The 27,896-nt window shown below is 48.8% G+C and overlaps 1 protein-coding gene across 6 annotated transcripts; it reads right to left on the bottom strand.

Annotated features, from left to right (window-relative positions):
- Nucleotides 1-329: 329 nt before the first annotated feature.
- On the bottom strand, nucleotides 330-27,336 carry cyribb (CYFIP related Rac1 interactor Bb). Of its 6 annotated transcripts, XM_084702577.1 has the most exons (13): nucleotides 27,193-27,319; nucleotides 26,704-26,792; nucleotides 19,025-19,119; nucleotides 9,832-9,914; nucleotides 8,904-9,025; nucleotides 8,546-8,651; nucleotides 5,667-5,806; nucleotides 3,301-3,378; nucleotides 1,540-1,656; nucleotides 1,339-1,418; nucleotides 970-1,096; nucleotides 666-736; nucleotides 330-447 (listed from the first exon to the last, which is right to left on the bottom strand). In XM_084702577.1, exons 4-13 carry the CDS (start codon nucleotides 9,902-9,904, stop codon nucleotides 384-386), a joined length of 978 nt encoding a protein of 325 aa, XP_084558703.1. In that variant the 5' UTR covers nucleotides 9,905-9,914; nucleotides 19,025-19,119; nucleotides 26,704-26,792; nucleotides 27,193-27,319; the 3' UTR covers nucleotides 330-383. The 6 variants fall into 6 exon arrangements, with proteins under 6 accessions (XP_084558703.1, XP_084558702.1, XP_084558705.1 ...); XM_084702576.1 differs by lacking the exon at nucleotides 26,704-26,792 and having other exon boundaries at nucleotides 27,193-27,336; XM_084702579.1 differs by lacking the exons at nucleotides 26,704-26,792; nucleotides 27,193-27,319 and adding an exon at nucleotides 24,619-24,770.
- Nucleotides 27,337-27,896: the final 560 nt, after the last annotated feature.

Below are 27,896 nucleotides of genomic sequence, written 5' to 3'. Positions count from 1 at the left end.
TTTCAAGTCAAAAGCAATCCCGTCTCATTGCACAAGAAAATAAAAAATAAAAAAAGAGGAACCAAAAATGCTTTCATAGCTGCCATTAGTTATATGGCCTTTATCGAAAACATGAAATCTCAGAACCTCTCTTTTTTTGGCACAGAAAAGACATTAGAACGGCAGTAGCATTTAGCATGTTTACAACCCCCCCAAAGAAAAAACAAGGGCGGAGCTGCAGCTCTTTTCCCGGTAAAAAAAAGAAAAAGAAGCAGAGACATTCTGTGCACCACAAGGACCTGGAGAGGAGGGGCTCCTGGGGGAGAGGAGGGGCTCCTGGGGGGGGGGGGGGGGGGGTCCTGGTCTGGGGGAGGGGGGGTTGAATGAGGCAAGCAGTTCCAGTTCTACTGCAGCATGCTCTTGATTGTCTTGTTGGTTGATTCATCATTCAAATGCTTTGTTGTGTACCTGCAGGGGACAGACAACATATTTGACTGCCGGGATCGCAGTGTGGACAACTCAAGGCGCGTGTGTTATCTGTAGTCACTGAGTGTTTAAAGGTGCCTTGCAGAGTAAGCCTTGTCCAGTTGTGTGCTAGGTTTTTGGCTCTGGTAGGTCTTCGGGGAAGGAGAACCAGGGTGAAAAGAGCCCTGTCCTACCACTGAGGTGTAGATGGAGCCGCTTACCTGAGAGCGTTGAGAAGACCTTCCACGCTACTTGGAGGCTGATCCCTGAGGACCTTGATGCAGCCTTTCATCTGAGGAACACACAATGTCACCAGAGATCAGTCCACACACAGTGTTAGACATGTGACCAGAGATCAGTCCACACACAGTGTTAGACATGTGACCAGAGATCAGTACACACACAGTGTTAGACATGTGACCAGAGATCAGTACACACACAAAAACCTCCAGACAAAGTGGAATAAATTGAATAAATTGAATAAATTAAGAAAAATAACGAATTAATACAAAGAAATGGACTCACGTCTATTTTGGAGGACTTGGCAAAGGCCCCCACCGGGTGGACATAGTCGTACAGGATGATGACCCCCACCATGACCCTCAGGCAGAAGGACACGGTCTCCTCACTGGTGAAACGACTACGATACTCCCTGGCCAGGCACGGGGGCGGAGCCAGGCACAAGGGCGGAGCCAAGCACGGAGGCGGAGCCAGGCACAAGGGCGGAGCCAGGCACAAGGGCAGAGCCAAGCACGGAGGCGGAGCCAGGCACAAGGGCGGAGCACACATGTTATGAACTGATCCACAAGTGGAATATGAATTGACCCAGAATTAGATTCATGAAGATCCCTGTCAGGGTTGGCGGCGTGTCAGATTAGGAGGAAGGTGACTTACGGTGTTTCCAGCATGACTTTACACACACTGGCCATAGTGCTTAAACAGTCCGTTGTGTTCTCAATGGGCAAGTTCTTATTCTGAGAAGAGAGAGATAGTTCAGATTGTTCTACACGTTTCTCATCAATACATCCCTAAGTTCACCCATATCAGTTACAGGTGTGATGTCAAACTAGCAAGTTTGTAAATTGTCTGTCCTACCTCGGACACAAACTTTGTTGTTCCGTCGCTTAACGTTTTCAACATGGGTGTGGCGTCGGCGTAGAACAAAGATATCCGATTGGCCAGCTCGTTGTTCACTTCATTCTCTACCTCTGCCTGAAATGTGCCATTAGCATGAACATATATTCACATTCAATATTCAGTCACGAGGACATCTTCCTGCTTCAATCCCAACTTCGTTTTCCAAGGAAGGAAAGCCGTGAATAATTCCTTAAAATGTCTGGATCACACCTTAAAATCTCATTACACATGCACTGAATACATGATTTTATATAAGACACTTCTCATCTTGTCCAAAATGTGGTTCAAATACGTTGACAGTGACTTAAGTGCTGAGCTGTAAGGAATGCATACTGGCTGGAGGATGGAGAGGGGAGGGAGGGAGAACAAGAGAGAGAGGTAAAGAGAGAATGACAGAGGGGGGGTGAAGACAGTAAAAGGGAGAACGAGGTAGAGAGAGAGAGAGTGACAGGTCCTAATAGCCAGCCGTCTGGCTCCATTTGCCTAATGGCAAATCCTCGCAAGGGGGAATAAAACTGCTGGCCGAACAGATCCAAACGTCGAAGTGCACCTTGATAAACATGGGGGAATTTCACTTCATTTGATTCACTAAAGGCCTATTGAAAAATTCAACATTTCACTGAGCGCTCTCTAGAATGTTTGTGATGCTATTGAGGGTATTGGTGTCTGCTGTGGCTTTGATGTGTGGTGATGTGTACAGTTGAGATATAGGAGACTGAATGGGACTCAAATCCTTCATTGCCACAACAATAAAGACACAGCACTTCTAAACCGAAACCACTGCAACGCCTATTGAGAAAAACAGGACTAGAAATATCGGAGTTTATTTTTTTTTGTGTCACCTTTAAATTTAGTTTTCTTCAAATTTCTAACTACGATATTTATATCCATTTAAAAATGCAGAAAGCAAATTACACAAACAGTATGCTTTCAGTTGGGTTTCAAATCTGTCCCTTTCCAGCTTCAGGCTACACTGTTATCCTCCAACCGCATGTCAGGTACAACTTATGTACTTAACATACAGCAGGAGGAATATGTAGGTGATAATGGAAGACTTAATTGTGTGGGGTTTCCCTTGTCTTCCAGTTTGTCCCAGGGGTTCAGTTCTGTTGACACCACGGCTGCTCAGGGCCTCTACTCTCCTCAGGGACCTGAGCCGGAGACACGCTACTGATCTCAAACCAGCTCCTCTCCTCTCTGTAGGCTCAGACCCATGGGGGGGGGGGGGGATGCTAGTGGTCTCAGATCCCGATGTGCAGCCCTCCGTCGTTACGCTTGGCTACGCTCCGGCACACCTCTCAAACATCCACCCCCCCTCATACACACATACACACTACCTCTGGAGCCCACTTCCTGTCTGACACACTCCCCCTCGAACTGAACATAAGGGTACACATCTCCTCCTTCCTTCCTCCACTCCTCTTGCGCTGTTTGACGTCAAATTAGTTACCTCTTCTCAAACATAGCTTTCCTTCATTTTGTCAATTAGGAAGAAAAGGAGGGAAGGCCAGAAGGAAGGAGAAAAGAACATGAGGATCTGGGCAGGGTGACAGTCCCAGAGGTGTGACAGAACGGGAAGGGACACAGAGCAAACCCACTCCAGGTGGCCATGGACATCACGTCCTGACTCCCTAACCATTGAGCTTGAAGCCCCAGGGTCTGGTTCTCAGGGCTGGGTCGAGAAGGGGGGGGGGGGAGAGCATGTCTGGCCTTGCTCACCGGTACGTTGTTGATCCTCATACGACTCAGGGTCCTCCGGTAGTAGCTGAAATCATTCTGGATGGCAGGATTTGTCATCTGCAAGCAAGAAGAATGAAATGCACATGTATTTGTCAAATGAGAACAGGGCTCGGTGGGGGAGGGGGTGGTGTTAATAAGGTAGCGCACACCGCCTGCGGGGGAACATCGGGTTCTGGATCAAACCTGTCCGTCGTCATGATAGCACGTTTTAGGAAACAGGGCAGAAACATAGCTGCAGGCCAGTCTGACGCCCGCTGGAAACCCTCTCTGATTCCCATCTATTAGCTAGAGCGGGTTCGGCTCTGCGTACGCTTCTAAAAGGCCGCTCCTGTTAGCGAGAGGCTGCCTGCCCCCCCCGCCCCACCCCCCACCCCTCGAAGGGGGCTGGGCAGCGTAGTGATGGGCATTAGTGACAGGAGCATCAACAGTGGGGAGGGGGAAGGTCGCCCAGGCTGAGGGACTAGGTTAGCGACACCACAGAGAGCTCCGGGGGTAGTGGCATGGGGGGGGTTCAGCTCAGAAGAGAGTGGGAAGCTGTCCGGAGATAAAACGCAGCGCAATGGCCTCCCACATACACCGCACTTCACAGACCCCTTTATTTATTACAGATATTTCCTTCGGTCAACAAACGTCAAGCGCACGGACAAAGGGACTAACTTTCTTTTGGAGGGTTAGAGTCGGATCATCCGCGCTGACGTCTACGACCACCTGTGAAAGCCTTTGGGAAAGCCCCAGACCCAGGAGCTGGGTTTGTGGGGTCCCCCTGTCTGAGCACCTCCCCTGAGCACCAGCCTGCCTGCATCTCCCCATCACAGACAGACCACAGAACGCACATCCACAGAAGGCTCACCCACACAGCTTCCTGTGAAGACGATCATTCACCCTTTTTCCCTCAACCACACTGACCCTCCCAATAAGCCACGGGCCAATCACGCTGCTCCAATAGGAGACGGCCGGCTAATTAACCCCCCGAGTTGGGCCACATTAGTCCAGAGCCGTGATGCCAGTCGTGTGAGCAGGGTAATCCTGCCCCAGTAGACTGGTGTCCACAAGCTGTGTCCGCTTAGCGGCTGGGCTAGACAGCCCACCTCGCCAGCGAGCGTCTGAGGCGGAGCCCCTAAGTAGGTCAGGGCTCACGGGCGAGGCCGTGAAAGATTGATGAATGGCCTTGGCGTGCCACCTTGTACCCCCCCTACCTTCATGCCCCTACCACCCCAGCATGGGCAGGGGCACTAATTGGGGCGGTGCAGCAGAGTGCCTGAGGGGTGACAGGGCGTTGGCGCTGGTGTGTGAGTCTGAGGGTGTATGTGTCAGGATTGGCTAGGTTCAATTCAGTTCAAAATTGCCCGGGCTCACGGAACACTATTTCCCTGTCTGGTCTAATGAGCCCAGTGGCAAGGATGAGCTAGCTTTTTTTCTGCAGCCTCCACACATCACCACACCTCCTCACACGCCTGCTCCATGTACAGGCCAGGGATTTATGCTAATTAGAGTTTGCTGTCTGGCGTTCAAACAATCAAAGAGACCGGTTTGCCTCGTCCCTCCTATTGACTAATAAACGTGTGAATGTGTGTGTGTGAATGTGTGTGTGTGTGAGCCAGGGGCCTCCATCCAGTGACACAACAGTGTATTATGTGGTCTACTCCTGCCTTATAAAGGTATATTGTCCATTCTGCCAGGCACCTCAGTACAGCCACATTTACGGAAAGGGGGACAAATCCAAGTCGCCAATTAAATACTTATCATTAGCTCATTGGCTGCAGCTTAATCGCAGAGGCACTAATTAAAAGGATAATAACATCTCGTTAGGCCACTGAGAGCTAGCAGCTTATCATAGGAAAAGTACACAGTGTTCTGGGAGAGGGCCCTGCCCAGTGCAGCCCAGCGCTGGGGGGTAGGAGGGAAGCGTCGCTCAGTCCATGTTAGGCCGAGGTGAGTAGAGTGGACTGGGGGAAGTGGGAGGGATTAGGTGAAGTAAGAGGAAGATGGACACAGCGAGTGGTGAGAGAGAGCGAGAGGGCGCTGCACAGCGCAGGAGTCAGAGGGAGAGAGAGAGGGAGAGAGAGAGGGAGAGAGGGAGGGAGAGACAGAGAGAGGGAGGGAGAGAGAGGGAGAGAGGGAGACAGAGAGAGGGAGGGAGAGAGGGAGGGAGAAACAGAGGGAGGGAGGGAGAGGGAGAAACAGAGGGAGACAGAGAGAGGGAGGGAGAAAGAGGGAGAGAGGGAGGGAGGGAGAGAGATGCAGAGAGGGAGAGAAAGGGAGGGAGAAAGAGGGAGAGAGAGAGAGGAGGGAGGTAGGGAGTGGAAAGGGTGAGGGGGGAGAGGGAGAGAGAGGGAGAGTCTCACCTTGAGCTCGTCAAAGCGCAGGGTAAAGTGCAGGATCTCGGCAAACTGCTTGGCCAGAGCCTGCTCCCTCTCCAGGTGCTGCGTGGGGTCATCGTACGCCTCGCTGGTCAGAGCCCCCAGGAGGCTGCGGAGTGCCGCCTCTGTCATGGAGGAGCGGGGTGAGGGTGAGGACAGAGAGTCACACTCGGGTTAGGAGCAGATTAGAAGGGGGGGGGGGTTAGGGATACCGACGTGTATGGACAGTGTGTCTGTGTGGGGAAATGGTCACTTCAACGTCAAGTCTGCTCGATCTGGGAATAGGACCAGGCCTGGGAGCAGTACTGGAGAGGGGTGTGTGTGTGTGTGTGTACAGCATTCTGGCAGCAGGAAGAATCCCCCTCTTGGGCGGATGGGGGTGCATAAGGGGCTTCTCTTGCTCAGATGGTGATACAATATGAGACTAATTATCTCAGTGGCATGAGATTAGGCTAGGGGGTGGGGGATGGTGGCATGGCTAAGTGTGTGTGTGTGTGTGGGGGGAGGGGGGCTCATCTAGGATTACACTTATTGATGTGACAGTGGATAATTCCAAAGACTGAGCCTGGCTGACACTACAGGACGCACCTTGGGACGCATCATCCCAGATGGGAGAGGGGCTCTGAGCTGTGAGGAGGAGGTCCACAATCTGAACCCACAACAAGAACATCAACACCGTACACAAACCATGAACACTTGGCTGAGGGTTGAGGTTGATTACACCATAGGTTCTGATCTGTGACATTACTTGTGAACAGGACAAATGACACTTGAAATTATTTGAATACGTGTGTGTGAATGAATATATTACTGGAGAAATGAATAAATAATTCAAATAACCCGCCTGAGATCTTACAAACTCTGACAAACAGCGTTGTCTTAGTTCATAGTCGTAGTACAGCCTGCGTCGATCAAAGACCACGTTCAATAATTCCCAAACAAGACCAACACACGTGAGCCAATCCCTAATAAGGTCGTTGGCCCACCGCTCGGAGGCCTGCACACAGCTGCCTCTCATTGTTATCCATCCTTCTCTACCACATCCATGAACAACTGGCTACAGGAGGATGACCACTGCCCCCCCCCCTCCTGCCCCCCCTCCTGTCCACTTAAGGTAACCGTGGAGGGAGTGTTTCAGAGCCCAAATGCAAGCTGGCAGGGCAGTGCAGTAAATTGAGCACGTTTGCCATTCCGTAATGACCCCTCCCGCCCCCGCCTGCTTGGCCCAGCGTTTACGGGCCCGGCTCTGATTAAAAATGGCCTGAGTGGTGCATTTTTTCCCCCTTCCTCCTTTCGCCCTCGTCCCAGTCAAAACAGGAGTTCAGATGGGGCTGCTTTTAGAGCTGACGGGATGGAACTACTCTAGCATGTCTGGGGTCTGGGGCGGGGGGAGGGGGCGGGGTCTGGGGGAGGGGTGTGTCTGATCGCATCAGGTCACGGCAGAGCAGGCGAGCGGAATGCTGGCTAGCAGGCTCTTCAGCCCTGCTCGCGGGAGGGGGGGTCAGGTTGGGCTGTCCAAACATCGCTGACCCGCCATCTTCCTCATCCTCCTGTCCAGGAGTGAGAAGCTTTGGAATAATATGGGTTTTGAATGGTGCGTCATGTAGTCATAGTACCAGGTCAGATCAAATGTGAAGATGGCTGATACAGAACCTGTATCCACAACACAGACAGCTCTGATGTCAGCCATATCCAGATCCACAGCCAACAGGGGACTGGGAGAGGTTGAGGCTGGGGGACTGGGAGAGGCTGGGGTTGGGGGACTGGGAGAGGCTGGGGGGACTTGGAGAGGCTGGGGGACTGAGAGAGGCTGGGAGAGTGAGAGAGGCTGGGAGAGTAGGGCTGAGGGCCTGGGGCTGAGACTGGAAGAGAGGGAGAGGCTGGGGCTGAGGATAATTGGCTGCCTAGCCTCGTTCTGAGAGTGAGGCTGACCCTGGAGTGAGAGCAGCCATGCGGAAGGCCAGGGTGGGAGGTGACCTACTTCATTACATAACACAGGCAGCCTCAGCCCTGGATGTGGCGGGCTGGCGGGCGCGCGGTCTGGCGCCAAATGTGCCATCATTGACTGCCGGCTCATCCTGCCGCCGGGATTAAAAGGTTAAGGTCAGGGGCGGGGCTACGGAGCGGGCGACGCCCCCTGCCCTCAGGGTCAAAGGCATTGTTGGTCTCCCCCCACTCCTTTCCATCTCATCCTCTCTCCTTCTCTCTCTTCATCCTCTCCCTCTCTCTCTCGTCCCTCTCGGCCTCCTCTCTCTCCCCCCATGCTAATGAGACCTATAGTCTGTTCTGCAGGAGGAGTCATGAGGATTGCAAGGCAAGCATCCCACTGATGAATACAGAGCTACAGGGACTTACATGTTAGTTCTTGTGTCTCCAAACCTGAGTGTGTGTGTGTGTGTGTATGTTTCTGCTGCTCAGCACACGATTTTGCCGACAAGCACACAGACGGTTAAGGTCATGACTGTAGTGAGTGTGTGTGTGTGTGTGTGTGTGTGCGTGTCACATCACTTACAGAGAAGGTGAAATTAACCTCTGGTACAGGCGTGTATCTGATCTCATGCATGTGCACAGTGTTTACTACAGGAAGCCACGGATGAGTAGAGGGCATGTTGAATCTGTCTGTGCTCTACCTGCCCTCTGGCAGAGAGCAGGGAATGTCCTCGGATCTATCAATCTATAGGTTTGTGCGGGTGTCATTGTCATTGTTGTACTCTGACCACGGACAGTGGAGGAAGAGAAGGAGAGTTTGAAGGAAAAAAGGCAGATGGAGGAGAGGGAGGAGAGAAGCAACAGAAGAAGCGAGGGGGAAGGAGAGAGGGAGACGGCGGTAAGGAAAGGAAGGAGGAAGAGGTGATAGCACCTACCTAACCTCTGGGAGAACTCGTAGAACTTCTTGAGCTTGCCCACCAGGGGGACCACGGCAGCCCACGCCTGCTCCTGCAGCGCCTCGTCACTGGGGTTCTGTATCGCCTGGCAACAGAGGATCCAACACAACATCATCACCATCATCATCACCTTTACAAATAATTCAACACTCTTTCTTTTACACCAGGGCTCCATTAACCAATAACTGATCTTGTGTCCCCAGCCGCCTTGTGGAAAATAAGATACAATTATTATCTAATCTCATCTGGTGGCTAATTAAGGTGAAAGAGTGTGTGTGTGTCTATGTGTACAGTGTGTGTGTGTGTGTGTATGTGAGCATGAATGTGGCCCAGCTACCTCTCGGATCTCCTGGCCGGCTCCCTTGTAGGCCTGCAGCTCATCCAGGATGCCCTTGGCGTCCTTCAGAACCACGTCCACCTGCTCCCACACCTCGCGCTCCGACTCCGTGGGCTGGGCGTCTGGGCCACACACACACACACACACACACAAGCGTTACTAAGACGGCCAAGCTAATCTATAACAGAATCTTAAAAAGTCCAGATGCAATCATGCAGGAGAGAAGGTAAGCCACGCTTGGAAAAGATCTCTACTCAGGGGATCCCCCCCACCCCCACTCATGTGGGCCCCCTCCTTCCAACACAGCCAGCCCTGTGCTGCTGCAGGGCTGTATCTAGGTCATTAAAAACACCTAGGTAAGGCTGAGAAGGGAACAGAAGTACTCCTCTCCATAGAGAGAATCTGGCTTTCTAGCGCCTCCTGTCTGCTTTGACGGAGAACTGCTCCTGCTCTGGACAATGAGGCAGGAGCTACAAGATAAAGGTAGATGAGTTCTGAGACTTGGAGCCAAATGTCACTGGAAATAACTATGATATTTTATCTGATATTCATCTGGGGATGGAACCAATAAGCTGCACCTGAAAACGTTGTAAACCCACGTGACTGTATTTACCTCAGGTTTGCCGTACACACACAAAGAGGCTGTTACAGCAGGGAAACTCAAAGTTAAGCAGAGTTGGAGAAGCAGACTAGAGTCTTGAGGCAGAACATGGGGTGGTGGAGGGGTAAGGAGCAGAGTTAAGTGCTTGGGTTAATAATGATTAAATATGGATGAGATCATTATTTGGAGACGGGGAGAGAGAGAGAGAGAGAGAGAGAGAGAGAGAGAGAGAGAGAGAGAGAGACAGTGTGTGTGTGTGAGAGAGGGGAAGAGCATTACATGACATTTACAAGAGCAGTGCCATAAAAATTAAAGAGTGAGTCTCACTTTCAAAATCGAGGAAAAAGTTGGGTTCTTGTTCAAGGTCTGTGCAGGTCAAAACTTTGAGGAGGTTTCCCATGTTACCACACCTGTAGAGAAACACAGAGACCACAAAGACATATGTGAAGAGAGAGACACATATTATTCGGAAGAAAGAAAAACAAAGCAATTGAATATTAATAAGGGCACACCACTTACACCCCCCCCCCCCCCCCCACTTGGTGCCCCTATTGTATTCTGCCTCTGTGCCCCATTGCCCATATGAACCCAGTGACCCAGATGTGCACACACACACACCACGTTCCCCTTGGACCCTTGTGGTTTTCCTGTGCCCCACAGATGTCAACTCCAAATAGACTGCCACCCCTCACAACAGGGACCACTTTACGGGAACAACTTTAGAATCTACCAGAAGACCCCCTCCTCCTCGCTGGTCTTCCTCTTCCTCGCGGTCTCTCGCACACATTCACAGAGAGAAGACGTTGCTCTATGCAAACCAGCACATTCAATCAACCACAGAGCCCTGTGGGGACACATGCTGCATAGCACCATGGGGCCCCCCAGTATCTGTCCAGCAACCATGAAAACAACCCCAGGCAAATACCTAACTTTGTCCTGTGTTCCCATTGGCCGGCGACAGCAGAGTGTCCGACCCCTCAGCTACAGGCCAGTCACCGCACAGAAACCAGATGGAACCTACAGTGTAGGTGCAGATAGAGACCATGGTGTGGAAGGTCTGGTGTGAGAACGCTTCCAACTGAAAAACATCCCACGGTGGAGGCCTTCGAAATGTGTCGGGTACCAGTTCCAAATTGAGAAAGAACGGTTGGTTCTTGGAAAAGGAGGCCAGAGGGGTGTGTGTGCGTGCGCTGTGGGGGCGGGGGTGGTGGCGTGGGGGGTTACACCACATGAGAGTTGTATCTCGTGTGAGAATCCAGCCCCCCCCCTTCTCCCCTGGCCTCCCTGCTCTGAAACCCCCAGGTGTGTTACCTGGAAGAACACACGGAAACCTCGAAACAGTCTGAGCCAGAACACAGTTCTTACAGTGGAACACCTCAAGCTGTTACTGTGTTCTACTGGGTCTCCACAGGGACATGCAACACACACACACACACACACACACAGCAGGGGGTCTTGGGAAAGATAATGTCTCTCATTCTCACACACACCTAGAGGGATCTAGAGTCTCAGTAAAGATAACATCTCTCTCTCTCGCTCTCTCTCTCTCTCTCTCTCTCTCTCTCTCTCTTACACACACGCACACACACACACACAATGTGGGTCAGTCTGATCTTGTGTAAGCAGGAGTGACAGTTTGGAAGACTAAGGAGCACCTCCACACGTGGTGATGTTGGGAAGCAGGCCAACACAACCCCAACAGACTGTCACAGAGTGGATATGACCAGTGACAGGTTGGTAACCTCGGTAACAACGTGAATTTGGTGGGTGTTGTGATGAGATCTAATGGGGAAGAGTCGGCAATCAAGGAAGAACTTACTTCCTCACTCAAATAATTGATTACAGATGTTTATGAGTTCAGGCCTGGATTATTGGTCCATCACAGCCTGGTGCTTGGTAGTTTAATGAATAACGAGGGTATGGTACAGAGTGACTTATATACAATAGAGTAAAGTATTCCATAGTAACAGAGAATGCAACACTGTTCATTGTCAGGCCGTAGAGGGTGTACTATATCAATATACATCATACATGCAGTCTCCTCACTATCTTAAGCTGGAAGGCTCGTTTCATGTAGAACTGAGAGACGACTGAGTGACATATGACCTTGACTTAACAGGTGCCGCGCCAAGGTCAACTGAATCCTGACAGTGGTGGTTGGAATGTGAAAGATGTGAACATTGTGCAGGGGAAGATGAATCAAGGCCAACTGAAAGGGTTTTCAAATAGCCTCGAAGCATTGTGGCCCAGGTGTGGAGTAAGACTCCCTGACTGCCCCTCCCCCCTCCCCCTCCTCCCCCCTCCCAGGACTGACCTGATTTCGACACAGCTCACGGCCCACCAGGGAGGAGCCAACCTGACACCTGCCACAGCAGCCGTGCCCTCCAGCCCTCCGCTACGACACCCGGAGTGGCAGCCTGGCACACTGGCACCTGACTGGCACCTGCTGGGCTGGGCCCAGCGGAGGGCCTAGAGTGCCCGCCAGGCAGAAGAAACTAACTTGATGTGAAGGAAATGGTGTGTTGTAGAGGTCAGGCTTAAGGAGGGCTACTAGTCTGTGATTCAGGTATTTGCATAGCTGGGCTATTAGACAAATTAAATATTAACCCTAATAATATACCATACAGTATGTGGATAGTGAGTGTGATGGTGATGTATTAGCACATTTTCTCAAATATCTCACTTTCATTTTTTTTTTTATCACACAAAAAAACATTAACATTTGATTTGAGTAAATTACCCCTAGAATAAAAAAAGATCCATCCAGCCAAATAGTGCAAGGCTTTCATTCCCAGGTTCACATGCAGTGTGAGTGGGCACTGGCCGCCCCGCCCTGCCCTGGTCCTCAGTCCTCTACTGCCATCTCTCATGCAGTGGCTGAGCACGGTAGCAGCCAGGGCTCCCAGAACCACCGTGCCAACGTGGGCACCGCCTGCCCACAGCTCCTCTGCGCCTCAGGAAAAACGAGGTCATTTTAAGGACGGGGATTTGTGGGGGCTGCAAGTCCAGGGTAGGATCTTGAAGCCTGGGGTTACAGTCACGTGATAGATTAAATGAGGCCATGTTTTCCCATTTTTCTTCCTCCACAGCGATCATATTATTTTGTCATGCCAGCAAAAATGTATTTTTGAAAACGGTAAAATTACAGACCTGCAGCTTACCAAGCGAACATGTTCAAGCATAAATCTGTTAACCGGCCCTAAAAGCCTTCATATATCTAGCGGTGCTGCCACATAAAAATGATAATACATCTCAATTAGCCAAAGAGTGTAACCTGGTGATTAAGGGTAATGTGTGGGCAGATAGAGTGGGTGTGTAGAGAAGAGGACAGATGGAGAGGAGACACCAACAGAAAGGAAGAGGGGAGAGACAAGAAGGGAATAGACAAGAGGAGAAGAGACAAGAGGAGGAGAGACGAGAGGAGGAGAGACGAGAGGAGGAGAGACAAGAGGAGGAGAGACAAGAGGAGGAGAGACGAGAGGAGGAGAGACGAGAGGAGGAGAGACGAGAGGAGGAGAGACAAGAGGAGGAGAGACAAGAGGAGGAGAGACAAGAAGGGAATAGACAAGAGGAGGAGAGACAAGAAAGGGAATAGACAGGAGGAAGAGAGACGAGAGGAGGAGAGACGAGAGGAGGAGAGACGAGAGGAGGAGAGACAAGAGGAGGAGAGACAAGAGGAGGAGAGACAAGAGGAGGAGAGACAAGAAGGGAATAGACAAGAGGAGGAGAGACAAGAAAGGGAATAGACAGGAGGAAGAGAGACGAGAGGAGGAGAGACGAGAGGAGGAGAGACAAGAGGAGGAGAGACGAGAGGAGGAGAGACGAGAGGAGGAGAGACAAGAGGAGGAGAGACGAGAGGAGGAGAGACGAGAGGAGGAGAGACGAGAGGAGGAGAGACGAGAGGAGGAGAGACAAGAGGAGGAGAGACAAGAGGAGGCGATAGGAGAGCTGGCAGAGTAGAGGAATGCCAGTGAGACAGTCAGAGGAGGGTGTGTGTGTGTGTGTGTGTGTGGGGGGGGTCATGTCCCCCCCTCGTGGGTGCAGACCCTGGTAGTAGGGGGGCGTCAGCAGGGGCCAGGCTCTAGTGCAGGGGAAGCAGGGCGGGGGTGTTGTTGTTTTGGACCCCCCCACTGAGAGATCGCGTGCTCGCAAGGAGAAGAGGGGGGGTTCGTCTAAGGCCAGGGGGCATTACTTCACAACCGGGTGCCCGCGAAGTGCTCTCATTGGCTGAGCTGCTCTACCCAACCCGGCGCTGTATCCATGGAGTCAAAAAAAGCTGGTGCCATTGACAACAAGCTGCCAGCCAATCAGAGCGGAGGTAAGGAAGAGGAGTGGGTACAGTTGTAGTAAGACTTGAAAGAACATGAATATATTAATACAGATGAGGTAATGTGCCAAAAAACGGCCGGATTAGAGGATAAGGGAAGGAGAGAAAGAGGGGGAAAGGGGGGGGTGCTGGAGAGGATGAAGGAATGTTTACGCATCACCAAGCACCAAGAATTTGCTTAACCTAACAACCCTCAAAAACTACATATGATGGGTTACGTTTTTAAGTTATTATTATTATCAAATTAAGGACATTTTTAAGAACCGAAAGGCAAAATGTAATTGTGTTTTCCTTGAACACTTCCACATTAGTACTGAGATGTTTTTTTTCCTGGACAGTCAATTTCAGAGGCTATGATTGGTCCAGATTCCAGAATAGCAGCCGAGATGACAACAGCCTGATGATGATGAGGCGATGAAGATGATGAGAATGGAGGATGCAAACAGAGCCACGCCCATTTTATGTCTCAACCTTTGGATAACCCTCCAAGATGGTCAACTACACACACACACACACACACACACACTTACACCCCCCTCCATATAAAAACCCCCGGAGCCTTCCAGGAACAGTGCAAGGCTCTCCATTGCGTTATCCTCCATAAACAGCTCGGGGTGCTGGGTAAGGGAGTACATTCCACTACTACAGCATGACAAGCCACGTGGCCAGCCTTACTACGGCAGCCCAGCCCTGCCGTGGGGGAACCATCACGCCTCCCCCTCGTGTGGCCTACCCCCACCCCCGCCCCAGCGCACCGCAGACAACCCGGCTTGATCACGTGGCCGCTGCCGTGGAGCTGAGCACTGGCCCAGGGCGTGGAGACGTGGGGGTGGGGAGAGCATGTGTGTGTGTGTTTGTCTGAGAGCGCGTGTGCCTGTCTGCGCGCAGCTACATATGACGCGCTGTCGCCTGGCGCTGTATCTGAAGAAGATCATGAGAACGTAACTCAGTGTGTGAGCAGCGGGAGTGAGGGCGCGGTTGCGTGCCGACTTGTGCGTGCCGGTGCTTTTGGGGAGGGATTGGGCAGTGTCAGACTGCGGCAGAGAGAGAGAGAGAGAGACACAGAGACAGACAGAGAGAAAGAGGGGGAGAGAGACAGAGAGAGCGAGACAGAGAGAGCGGCGCAGCTTTAAACTTGACCTAGATTCTCTGGGTGACACGCCACATCGCATTAGCCCAGTGGGCCGCAGTCTGGACCCACCAGAGCTGGCTGACGCTGGTCCAATTAGACAGGCAGAAAATTTGGGAGCACTTCCTAAATGCACGAACAGCCCCTCCATCCCTCCCTACCACACCCCTTATCCCTCCCACCCCGACTCCCCCCGGCAAACTACCCCCCACCCAGCTGACCGAGGGGGCTTACAGGGGGGGGGGGGCACATGGTGGGGGGAGTGGATGGGGTTTGTTTGTTTATGGTTTGAACTGGATCACCCCGTGGTGGCCACGCCCCTCCTGTTCAGGATGCGGGGGTAAACAAACACCTAATGCCCCCTTCACCCAAATACGGGCTGAATCAAAACAAACGTTTGGGGGCATGTCCGATAAGGATGTGATAGACCAGAGCCATAACAGCACTTCAAAACCACACTCAACAACACCATAGCTGATCTCTTACAATCATCATCATCATCATCAGGCTGGCCTGCTGTAACCCTTCCATACCAATACACTGCACATTTCCCTCAATCTCGCTTATTGTAGGATAATACTTTGACACTTTTTGGGTGTTTCAAAATTCCTACCGTGGATATCAACTCATAACTCCATGTGCAACCTGTCAGGATGGACAGAGGAGCCTTCTCTCACTCCTTCCTTCTCCTCTCCATCTCACTCATGTTCTCTCTGCTCCTCCATTCGTATCATCAGAGGGATCACCGGCTCTCTGAACTGCACCTGAACAAGGCCGGAAACCATGGAAACAACCTCACACACACACACACACCAGTCTTCTGGAGAAGGCCTCGTCAGTGGAGAGACAGCAGTGAGAGGCTGTTAGAGGGGACGTTTTCATCAGTCATCCAACATCAATGACCCTCAGGCTGTCACTGAAGCCTCAACATCTAGCTGGAGATATCTGTAAGGAAGGGCTGCGCACGTGTGTGTGTGTGTCTGTGTGTGTCTGTTGGGGGGGCTGCGTGTGTGTGTGTGTTGGGGGGGGCAGGCAGATTAAAGACAGCTCCTCTAGCAGAGCACCATACACAATTCTAACAGCATCGGGCACCCACAGCCCTCCTGCACAGCCCTCCTGCACAGCCCTCGTGCACAGCCCTCCTGCACAGCCCTCCTGCACAGCCCTCCTGCACAGCCCTCCTGCACAGCCCTCGTGCACAGCCCTCCTGCACAGCCCTCCTGCACAGCCCTCCTGCACAGCCCTCGTGCACAGCCCTCGTGCACAGCCCTCCTGCACAGCCCTCGTGCACAGCCATCCTGCACAGCCCTCCTGCACAGCCCTCCTGCACAGCCCTCGTGCACAGCCATCCTGCACAGCCCTCCTGCACAGCCCTCCTGCACAGCCCTCCTGCACAGCCCTCCTGCACAGCCCTCCTGCACAGCCCTCCTGCACAGCCCTCCTGCACAGCCATCCTAACCATCATTCCACCAGCAGTGCCCTCCTCCCGATAGCTGACTCATACTGGTCACGACATTGTGAACATGCATCACAGCCTAGGTGACGTGGAGTCAACCGGAATCGAGCGCGTTCCACCGCATCAGCCAGCCTCGTCCCACCCAGGATAGAACCGTGTGCTTCTAGGTTTGATTTTTCCGGATTACAGTGGCAGGATTAAGGTGGGGCACGGTGTAAGCTGGTTTGAGAACAGGAGGATATTTTGGAACGGCAGCTTTATTTGCAATGCCCGGAGCGCCATCTGCGGGACGAAAAGAGAAATGCACAGAAGCTGCAGACATGGTGGCAGAGACCACTCCCAAACGATGGCTCCTTCACACAGCAGAAGAACAGGGCACACACTGAGGGACAGACAGGCCAGCACATGGAAAGTCACCTTTCTTTTTTCTCGTAAACTGTAACGGAGCCTTCACCTGAGGAATGCAGGCCCGATCCCTGACATAAGCTTCATTTATATAGACGAAGACATTGCTTTTAATATCGTTCTTCAAACTCTTCAGAAGCATACCATTAAAGATAATAAACCTCTGCTTATGGGTATGGGTATAGAGAGACAGCCCAAATGGCAATGAGAGGTGATCAAGTAGAAATATAATAATAACAGCTCTGTTGCCATGCAATTCAAGCAGCTCCTTCAAATATGCGAGATGGACTTTCCAGGTTGATTTACACCTTGTGAGTACCAGGTAGTGAAGCTAGGAAATGTTGGCTAAGAGCGCCGCCTGGTGCTCACACAGAGCTACAACAGCTTTGGATTATATGGTATTAAAAAACTGTCCTATTTCAGGCAGAGAGGGAGAGACAGAGAGGGGGGGGGAGAGAGAAGGGGGTTAGAGAAGGCGAGAGAAAGAGAGAGAAAGACAGAGAGACAGAGAGACAGAGAGAGAGAGAGAGAGAGAGAGAGAGAGAGAGAGAGAGAGAGAGAGAGAGAGAGAGAGATGGAAAGAGACAGAGCAGCTGCTGTAAGGAAGTAGCAGGCTCTGGGGAGCTGAGATGGAGGGAGAGAGCACGTCTACCCCTCAGTGGTATGAATAATGCAGCTAGGTGAGATCTGAGCACACGCCCTTTAGCTTGGTAGTTTAACCCAACAAGCCACTCTCTCTGCCTATGCCTGTCAGACTTATCATCTCCCAGTACCCATGCATGGCATCGGCTGGGGGGCTGTGGATGACCATCACCCATGTGTAAATTGTAAGGAAAACTAATTTCGGATGTTTTAGTAAACAAAGCATATTAATGACCAACTCAGAACCCAATTGAGACCCCTAAACTGGTTTCCTAATGTGCAGGCCCATTGAGAGTGACCATCTGTAGTGCCACTACTCTACTCTGTGATTGTGACAGTTCTAACACCCTTCATCACCAGCAGGTGGCAGCGTTGCATTGTTATTACAGTAGAGCTGAATACCACAGAGCTTTACCTCAGGATCCAGCCCTCCTCGATCTCCTCCTGGCTTAAACGAATCCATCCAGTCACAGTCAAACACCTACTTGCCACATCCACTCAGTCTTGCCATCTCCATTTACGATACACGACTTTCGATTCCTTGGCCTACCTGTCATAAACCGTGCCAAGATTAGCTTGCCGTTCATTCGAGTTAAGCTGCTGTATTTACGAGTCCCTCACTGAGCTATAAGGACACCGAGGCAACTAGGGGTTTAGCCTCACATAACTGACTACACTGTGTCAGTTATGTCAGTTATGCAAACAATGAAGAAGTTGTTCTGTGGACAACACCACTGTCAGTGGAGCCTTCACGTGGATAAAGAAAGTGTCTGAAAAACAGACAGAGGCTCAAATGAGTCACTTTTACCATAGAAAACTATTCTAAAGAAAGAATTATAATGCTGAACAGCTCAACCCCATCACAAGCTAAATACCTATAACCTTCAAATAAGAAGACAAATCTATGATTCAGGATTTGTCCTTAGTCAAACAGGCCAAGCCCCCTCCCCCCCCCCCACACAGTCATCAGCCAGGTCTCCAACCATATGGCCAGGCTGGTGACCCTACGCACTCTGGTTACATAAGCAGTGAAGGGAGAATACAGGAAGCTCCAGTATAGCTCAAGCCCGCTCTAAAACCCACAATACATTTGATTTCCGTGCCAAGGTTACAAAAACACAGAAAGGATCGCGACCCTGGTGGGGTAGAGGGCAACGGCGGCTTACTGGCCAACCTGAAAATAGGGCCTCTGTCAACAGGAAACCCGTGACAAAATGGAGAGGAAAGGAAGAAGAAGAACAAAAAGGAACGGCAAAAGTGGGAACAACCCCTATGTATACATCTCCTGTCAATAATTCAAATATTTGAACTGAGATACAGTTGAATGCCCTTTGCAGCTTTACATATGATGCTGACAGCCTGCCCTAGATGTACCACAGAGACTAGTCAAGGTACACAGTTAAACAAAATATAGAAGACGTAGGTTAAGATTTTAGCTCCACAAACTCTACAACTGCTGAGAATGAGCAGCAAGAGGATATGTATACTTTCCTAATTTAACTAAGCAGGACCAGGGATAGGCTGGGCGGAGCAAGATGGCGGACATGGGAGTCATATTTACCAGAAGAGGAGCAGACAGGGTCAGGAGGAGGGAGGCCCAGCCTGCCGGGTGGCCGAGGATCACAGTCCTCCAGCGGAGGTTGGAGTTTCTTTCCTCTGAAAGCACAGGTAAGCACAGCACCGGTAAGCACAGCACAGAACAGAACAGCACAGCAAAGCACAGCAAAGCACAGCTTCACGATAAAAAACGGGCAGCAAGGCAAGTCACTAACAGGTGCACCCTGCTATTGTCCTTCAGCCGTCTAGTTGTCTTGAGGAGATTGTGCTAATGGAAGACAGATAGGAGACAGACTAATGGAACACAGATAGGCCACACACACACACACACACTTCCTATTAGGCAACACTTCCTCTCATTCAGTGTTTTTTTACTTTGTTTTCCACTGCTCTCTCTGCTTCCTCCTTTGAAGGTGCACTTTGCAGAACCCTGCAATTCCATCCTAGGCCGGATAGGCCTTCTTTACGGCTCAATGAGTGATCTGCACTCCCAATTCAAGAACAAGAACAAGTTCCAACTCCCATCCGAATTGTGTCAAACCACAAGCGAAGGAAATTGCTCTGTGCATTAGGTGTGTCGACACACCTAACTTTAGCACCACTTGAGATTGGAGAAGTGAATACTGAGATGGTGAAACTACAGCCAAACAGGACTGGGGAAACACGGCCAAGATGGTGGTGTGATGGCATCACGCCCCGGAGACTCCCTCGCTGCCTGCCTGCCTGCCTGCACTGCCACAGTGGTCTAGTAGTGCTGGCCACGCATGAATGTGATCTGACTCCCTGGACTGAGGCTTCCGCCTACAGCCGGGCTAACTGCGAGAGTTTAAATTGGAGAGACAATCGATGTCGACACTGCATTCGCAATGAAGGGATGGAATAGGACGTTTGGAAATGAGCACAAAGCCTCAAGAAAGGTATAAGAACTGAGAGAGGGAATACGAGACTAGTTAAGAGCTGACGACTCACAGAGTAGACACACAACAACCTCTCTCACGATTCAGACATTTCTGCAACTAGTTTCTGCTTTCTCGGCCTGCTTAGAACGCACACAGAGCTACCGTACAGTGGAACCCACCTGTGACACCGCTTCATGTATCCATTCTCTAGTGACCCAGCTTTTTTAGCTCAAAGCTAAGCAGCTCTGTTGTAGGCTAAATCCACTGGAGTGGGCTTCACTGGGAATGCTACTCTAGTGACATCTGTGCCAGAATAGCATGGAGTCAGTTATGCATCACATACAGCTGCCAGAGATTTAAAGGGCTGTCAGGCACGCAGTGGAGCTAGCCTGGTTCACTGTAGTAGCGTAACAAGGGGTAAGACATTACATTAGACTAATGAAAATACAGTGTTCTGGATCATAATTGGTTTACTTTGGCAAAGACTATTCTGGGACTGGTAAATACTAAAAGTGTAGCGTTGTCCTTTGCATAATCCCCTTTTACCCATCTGGGAACAAACAGGCAAAATCTGATCAATCTAAACAAGAAATAAATGATGTGTTTGAACTCTTGAACATCAGTGTGCAGCATTCTGGGAGGGCGGGCAGTCGGACAGTGCAGCATGATGTGAGAGCGTTGAGCTGCTCGACAGGAGATGTTTCTGTACAGCCTACTGCACAGAACAAGGTCAATATGTGGGACAGCATGTAGGCTTGCTGTAGTCCATGCGTGGAAAAATATAGGCTGCAAAACAAGCGCTCGCTATAGATTAGGATGGTAGCACTCAATAGGGTTACCATGATGTGGAGGTCTGGTGATCCAAACTGCAGGCTGTAGGAGGTTAGGCTGCGCTTCGTAATGCTCTCCATCTCACAAACTACCTCTCAACAGGGATGTTATGTGTAACGCTGTTTTATGGTTGCATCACCATGTCAACAATACCTACAACGTCACGTTACGGTGGAAACCTCATGGCAACGTAACCGACAAAAGGCCCATTTTAGAAAACGGGCGTCAGAGGGTAACATGGTTGGTTGAGAAAGTTTTACCCTCCACTGTGAGGAACAGAAGAAAATGGTCAAGGTGTGAAACGAAATGACAAATATACAAGGCAATGGGAAGGGAGGGACATTCAGTCTAGTGTTGAACAAAATCATCCCTAGCTGGCAAGAACCTCAATTAAAAATAAAAAAATAAAAACGAGAGGTTACCGTGGCAACTGCGGCTTCGGTTTCCCCTGCTGTCTGCAAGTGTGTGAGGCAGGGCTCGGAGCCGAGGTGGAAACAACGAACTGACTCACTCCTTTTTATTTGAGGGGAGTGTGGAAGATTGCATTCAAAATAGAGCCGGTTACGTAAACCGTAGGGGATACATCTCCTACTGCTTATCTCCAACCAGCTCCCCCAACTGACGCCTCATTTCCCTCCTAATGCAGATCAGCGTTCAGATAGGACGAGAGGCCTTTGAGACGTCCACAAATTTGTGTCACAACACATTTGTAACAGTAGACAGAGGAGATGCTTTGAAGCATTACCAGGATTTTTCCATTACGTTCCAGAAGACGTATACCGAGCAACAGAAACCTGAAGGTGAAGCATTCACATCGTTAACTGTAAAAAATATCCCATACGAGAAGAAGACAGTTTCATACTTGGGTAAGAGAGACACAGTACATGATGTATAAGGTGTACTGAATAAGTAGACCTACGGTTCTAAAGAGGGCATTTTAACACATAGTTAAGCCTCCTTTGATAAAAAGCCCAGAGCGGCCATTATCGAGGTCTCCTTCCTCAGTTCTATCGCTCAGAGTATGGAGGATTCGTGCGGGGGCACCGTGGCAACAGAGAGGTGTGAAAAATGACTTTCTGCCCCGCTGTTTTGCCATCTGTGGCATCATCTATGCTTGATGGAACACAGGACTTGTAGGCAGAGGACAGGGCATGCCTAGGTTTGCATCGTAGAGTCAAATAATGACAGCTACCGTAGCAACACGTTGCTGGGGGTTGAGGATGTTCTCTCACTGTGTGTTCCTCATAATAAAAACCTCCGGTAGTGAAAAGGCATACGTTAGTTACACATTGAATTTCAACCCAACTTATTGTAAAGGGCAGTGTATTGTATCATCAGTATTGTCACCTTGCAACAAAGCATCCTGTGATGTCGCCCGTCAGTCAATCCAAAAGTATTTGAGTATACATTTACTCTTGTTCCGGTGTGTTGTGTATATGTTTGTGAGCAGTTGTGGGAAAAACAGTTCCAATTTTTCCAGGAAGATCATAGATAATCTGTCCTTATCTTTAGAAGAGAGGGGAGGACAAGTTATTAATAGACGGTATATGCAAAGGCCATTTTGCATGTTTCCATTTGGGATGTACCGATTAATTGGCCAGCAATCAGCACTGACAGGTTATAGGCTAAACATTTTATAGTCAGTATCTGCCGACTATATGGCTAATTACGTGTGTGATACCGTGTGACCAATTCAAATGTCTTTAAAGGCATCAAAAGGCATCATGCTTGCTTACAACATTTTTTCAGTCAATGGTAAAACAGGTAAAATTGTGCCAGGCTGCTTGGATAGAGTGAAAACGTTTACACTTCGTCAATAAACATGTTTTAGGAGAAAGTGTTGGATCAGGACAACATAATTCCTACTTGTGATATTACAGAAATCTCAAAACAACAAGCCAGTCATGTTATCGCTGTATAACTAGTTTCCATGTGATGCTTAAGACACATGGGTTATGACATGCACAAATACAGTTGAATTCTACAAGACGCCATGGTATCAAATCCCTCAAAGAGAATACTCTCGAAACTAGTGGAATTTCAAAGCAGAATAGTCAGAATCTGAAAAGGTAATAGAGCAATTCCCCTACTCTTTACAGGCTGTTAAAAGTCACACAAAAAAGGAAGTGAGAAAGTTAAGAGGAATGTTCAACCAAACTTGCTAATGGACTACTTCCATGGCTGGTACACAGTGAGTCATCACTCACAACAGGGACACATCAAAAACAAACAGCCCACACTAAAACCAACACTAAAACCAACCCCTCAACTGGATCATCTCCCTCTGATCATTCAGTATGACTCTTAACTACAAAGCGTGTCTTGAATCTGCACACCAGACAGGCAGATGGATACCTCAGGGTTTCTATTAAGCTTTCAGGAGGAGAGGTGGGGCACAGCAATGGTATCTCAGATCCCCCCCCCCCTCCTCCAAACACACACACACCTCATTAGCATGTCCAGGGAACACTCCAAGAGACTAGAAGTGCTATGAACCCTGCCCTTCTTCCTCACATGCATGGGTGAAGTGTGTCAGCATTTCACAGTGAGTTTTGAGCCTACAGGACATGCACAGGCATGTGCTTGAGATGAGCCACAGCAAGTTCACTGCTGTAAAGAGCGCTTTGACATGGCTCTGTGTGTGTGTGTGTGTGTGTGTGTGTGTGTGTGTGTGTGTGTGTGTGTGTGTGTGTGTGTGTGTGTGTGGGCAGACAACAACCCACCCAAGTACAGACCAGAGTGCACATCAGCAATATCTATTTCACTTGGCTGAAATGTGAGGTGCAGGAACTCTGGGAATTTGTTTATTCATCCCAAAAAACTAAGCAAAGCAAGAGATGCATCCTCAGAAGCTATGCGTTGAGTGTCTTTCTAAAATGGAAGGGTTATGTTACCTTGAGTACCCCCCCAAAAAAACATATGTGACAGTGTGACACAAAGTGTCTCAAAAAGTGAACAAGTTGTTAATCTCTTTTTCCAAAGAGAAACGATACAGCTGGAGAGCCCAATGGCAATTTATGTATAAACCAACTTCAAATAATTATTTGTTTAATACTAACATGTCAGCTCTTTAGGACATGTTTAGCTTTTTAGTATTAGACTTTAAATTATACATTCTGCTTTTTCAACTTTTTTTTATTAAGATCCGTATGTTCATTGTATGCACCTTCCTGCCACAGAAATGGTGTGTTTGTGTTAACTTAAAAACGGATTCTGATGTACTGCATGCACGTGTTACATTACACTTGATTTGAAGGTTCTAATTCCTGCATGGTAAAGACATTACTCAAAGCAGGATATTATCTTGTCATGTCAGTTTCACAGGTAAACATGGACCAATGTAATGGTTGTGTGAGAAGTCTATACGGAAGTGATTAATATACTGAAACACACTCAACGGATTTTCAGAACCGTGCCGTGGCGCACACCGAGATTAACGGTCCTTAATCGGATTCCTTCATAGTACAGTAGGTGAAATTCAACCTAGATTTGAGCTCTACCAACACACTATTTGGTGGAAAACAGTACAAAATGTGAGAGTAGCTCGTTTTGCTCTGTCCAAACAGTAATAGCAAGAAACGGTCTGAACGAACACATTTATAATACATAGTAAAACAAATCTTTCATTACAAGAATTTGCAATATCTCACGCAGCAGCATGAGCAACGATCAAAGGTTTAGTTCAACCTTCATGGGTCGTGCAACTGGTAGGCTACTGTAAGCAAATAATTTCCTAAGTAGCATACTAACTAGAGTTTTCTGGCACGCACTTTCTCCCACAGTCTTCGACACATCTGCTGTACATAATCAGTATACAGTACAGTAGGATAGGTTACAATTGTCAACTGTGTCCATTCATCATACTCACTTCTATGAACTATGAGACGAACACCCGCTGCTCACATAGCGTTGGAAGGTTACCGGTGCTTCCGACTGTGCGTCTGACACTACAAGACCACAGAATGCATACTATATAGCGAAGAACGACCCGGTAGCTAAATGTACCGCTGCCTCAACTGTTGGGCGTGTTCGACAAAGTCGAAACTTGGATAGTAGCCTACCGCCTGCCAATTCACGCTGACGTCAATAGTAGTCTTTGGCCGTTATGCATCTTATGCCTCCCTGCTACAGGGGCAGCACTGGCTAATGGAAAACACAGGCAAAAAGCCTACTGTCTGATGGGAAGTCATCACTGATTTAGCGCCTTCAAAGCACTTTCTTGGGCGTAGCTAGGCTATTACTGTAGTTGGCATGCAGGGATAAATAGGGATACAACGCCTGCTTCTATCCAACAACATGCATCAAGCATCATGTAGCCTAGATGTCTAAGTGGTCCTGAGGAAAATGTTAACTAAGTAGGCTACGTGTTTGATTCTAGAGGCTCTCCGACAGCGCCTAGCTTGTCAGTGGGTGACTGTGATATGACTCATAGTGAGAAAGCAGTGCAGGATGAATCGATGCATTGCGATGTATTGGAAGGCATAACTGGGTCAACTGACCGAGTTTGCAGTGCATACAGAATTTCGTACTTAGAAGTCATGTTTCTCCCAACCGTGGCTCTTTTCAGACTATGTTTTGGAGCTGGGTCCTAGCTCAAATTCTGGGTCCACAATCTCCAAGTTCTAATCATGCCAACAAAAACAACCTGTAGAATTATGTAAACAAAATGAAGACACAGACAGTTCCTCTATTGTCAACAGTTATAGTCCTCCTTCATATTCTAATTCAAGCACAGTCTATAACCAAAGGTTCTCACCATCTGAAAAACCTTATGTTGAACCATATTTGTGCCGTCACAAAGGAAGTCTGACTGAATCCACCGCAGCATTAGGTTTTGCTTCCTCAATTCAGACAATGTACAATTTCACAAGCCAGTGGTGTTTCTAACCCAACACTTCACATCCACTAGTTCTGGGGAGAGAACTGGTGGATGTACACCTACGTTACACACATAGCTGTACATATAATGTAAACTAAAACTTTACAGCAATCGACTGAGGATGCTGAGAGTCTGATTTGTGTTCATTATTCTCTCAGTTTTCAATGAACATGTGGCCGACTGACACAAAGAACCACGTGTTTTCATAAGCAGCATCTGTTCTTACAGGAGACCGTCAGACAAGTTTTTAACCCATACAGGAAGCATGCTGGCAAAGCATGTTTACCCATGACTCATGGGGGACTCATGGCTTTAAGGTCATTATAGTCTAACATCCTAGGAATGAAGGCCTTCCTACAACCCTGAGAATCCCATGCATGTATGTAACCTAGCACATGGAAAGCTTTCATATACACACAGATTTTGAAAACCAGAAATGTGACGGCACAGTTTCGCTTCTATCTGGTTAACCAACGCTGAAAATTATTTTCTATTGCAAATTAACTACAGTATATTTCATTAAATCTACTGTACTTTCTATTTGGTCTTGTTACTACACTGGTTGGTTGTGTGCTGAAGTGTTTACTGGTTGGAACATTCTTTCACTCATTTTCTTATCATAGCTTGCCTGCTTCTCTAAATTGATTGTGTGTATGACTGTGTGTGTGTGTGTGTGTGTGTGTGTGTGTGTGTGTGGTGTGTGTGCGTGCGTGGTAAGCATCATCTTCTTGACCTGGTAGAGACTGCAGAGAATGGCGTGAGATCTGATTTGTCACTCTGCATCAGACTGACGACTGCAGAACAACATACCAATGGCAACTTTCTGAGGATCTCTTCTACTTTCAGGGTGAAATGAAAAGGGTCAAATTATTCAGCTTCTTCTGCATGGCTGTCAGTCCTATTGAAACTCCCTCGTGGGAAGCTTTGTATTTGTTAATAATATCTTACCATCTTATCTCATGATGAAACAAATCTAACAGTGGCATTACTACACCTTCACTGATTCAAGTATGCTTTTCATGCTGTTGTGGTTAGAAAATACATCCGTTTCATTTTCATTTGAGTCAACCGCACCTTGCCAATTCATTCACTTGTATTTCCTGTTAACGGATCGCGAACAGGTATTGCCATCTGGGTCTTAGCCTGGCCGTGGCTACTTTGTCCTGGTGGAACAGTTACAATAGCAAACATGTTCAATCCTGTGAGGCGAATGTCTAGTGAAAACCACAATGCATGAGCGTCCATCGGTGTACATAAGAGATAATAACAGCTGTTCATGATTTTGCGAAGTAAAAGAGGAAGTGGAATGTAGTTTGGTAGTCTATCCGATAGCTAAGACTGTCACTTCATCTTCAACTTAAACACGGTAATAAAGGAATAACTAGGGGCTGGTTTATAACGTATGACAGCTACCCCCAATGCATGATGCTCACAGGTCCTTGTCTCTCACGGCTGAATCAAATTATTCTTACACAATTGGTCAAAGTAACATGCGTTTTTGACAATTGAATTTGATAAAGTTTCATTATGGCAGACGATATTTTTAAAAGTTTTTTTTTTTACCTTGAGGTTCGACACGCAGGGATCGGCGGTCGACGTTTAGAGAACTAGCCTACCACGTTAGCTTCAGTACAGTCATTGAATACCGAATGCTCCTTACTGTCTGCCGTTTCCGGGTTTGTGGTTAGTAGGTCGATTCGTTTTTGTTGCAACAGTCAGCCTGTAGCGGCACGGGCAAAGCGGTGGGGTGAGACCTGAAATTATGGGTATCATCGCAAACAAAGATATGACAGCGGGTCTCTTTCTGGTCGGGATGGTCCAGTGAATAATTCAAAGCATTTTACGTATTATAAATAGTCGAATTGACAAAGAAAATATATTGGACACGACTGACACAAGCTTAGCCTACATCAGAACGACACTGCAGGCTATGAAATAAAACGTGGTAATCTGGTACACCGCGGGATAGCCCGGGCAAAGGAATCGGAAAGCTTCATAGTAGTTGAACGTCATCGTGCAGAAACAGGGTTCATTTGATTTACTTCCCCGTACACCTTATAGGGGAGCGATTCTCACCTCTCAAACTCCCTTGACTTAAAAAAACAAGATCAAGCAAACGAATTGCCCAAGTCAAGTAGTTATGTCTTCAACAGCCAAAATCACCAAACGACTAGCAGAAACATAATTTAGAACACGCTGAGAACCGTTTTCACCTGATTTTAATTAGTCTACCAATCACCTACACCTGATTTCAATTAACAATTAAT

The sequence above is a fragment of the Hypomesus nipponensis genome, chromosome 8 (assembly GCF_054491055.1).
Source record: "Hypomesus nipponensis isolate SF chromosome 8, ASM5449105v1, whole genome shotgun sequence".
Lineage (NCBI taxonomy): Eukaryota > Metazoa > Chordata > Actinopteri > Osmeriformes > Osmeridae > Hypomesus > Hypomesus nipponensis.
The sequence above is the reverse complement of the archived record's forward strand: the minus strand, read 5'-3'. Positions and strand labels throughout refer to the sequence as shown.

What these genes read in the sequence shown, in the direction of transcription:
- cyribb (XM_084702576.1), bottom strand. Translation starts at nt 9,904, where the DNA reads ATGGGAAACCTCCTCAAAGTTTTGACCTGCACAGACCTTGAACAAGAA. An exon ending in CCGGCCAGGAGATCCGAGAG is followed by an intron (nt 8,652 to 8,903) that starts GTAGCTGGGCCA and finishes CTCTGTTGCCAG; the next exon opens with GCGATACAGAACCCCAGTGA. An exon ending in AAAGTCATGCTGGAAACACC is followed by an intron (nt 1,097 to 1,338) that starts GTAAGTCACCTT and finishes GTGCCTGGCCAG; the next exon opens with GGAGTATCGTAGTCGTTTCA.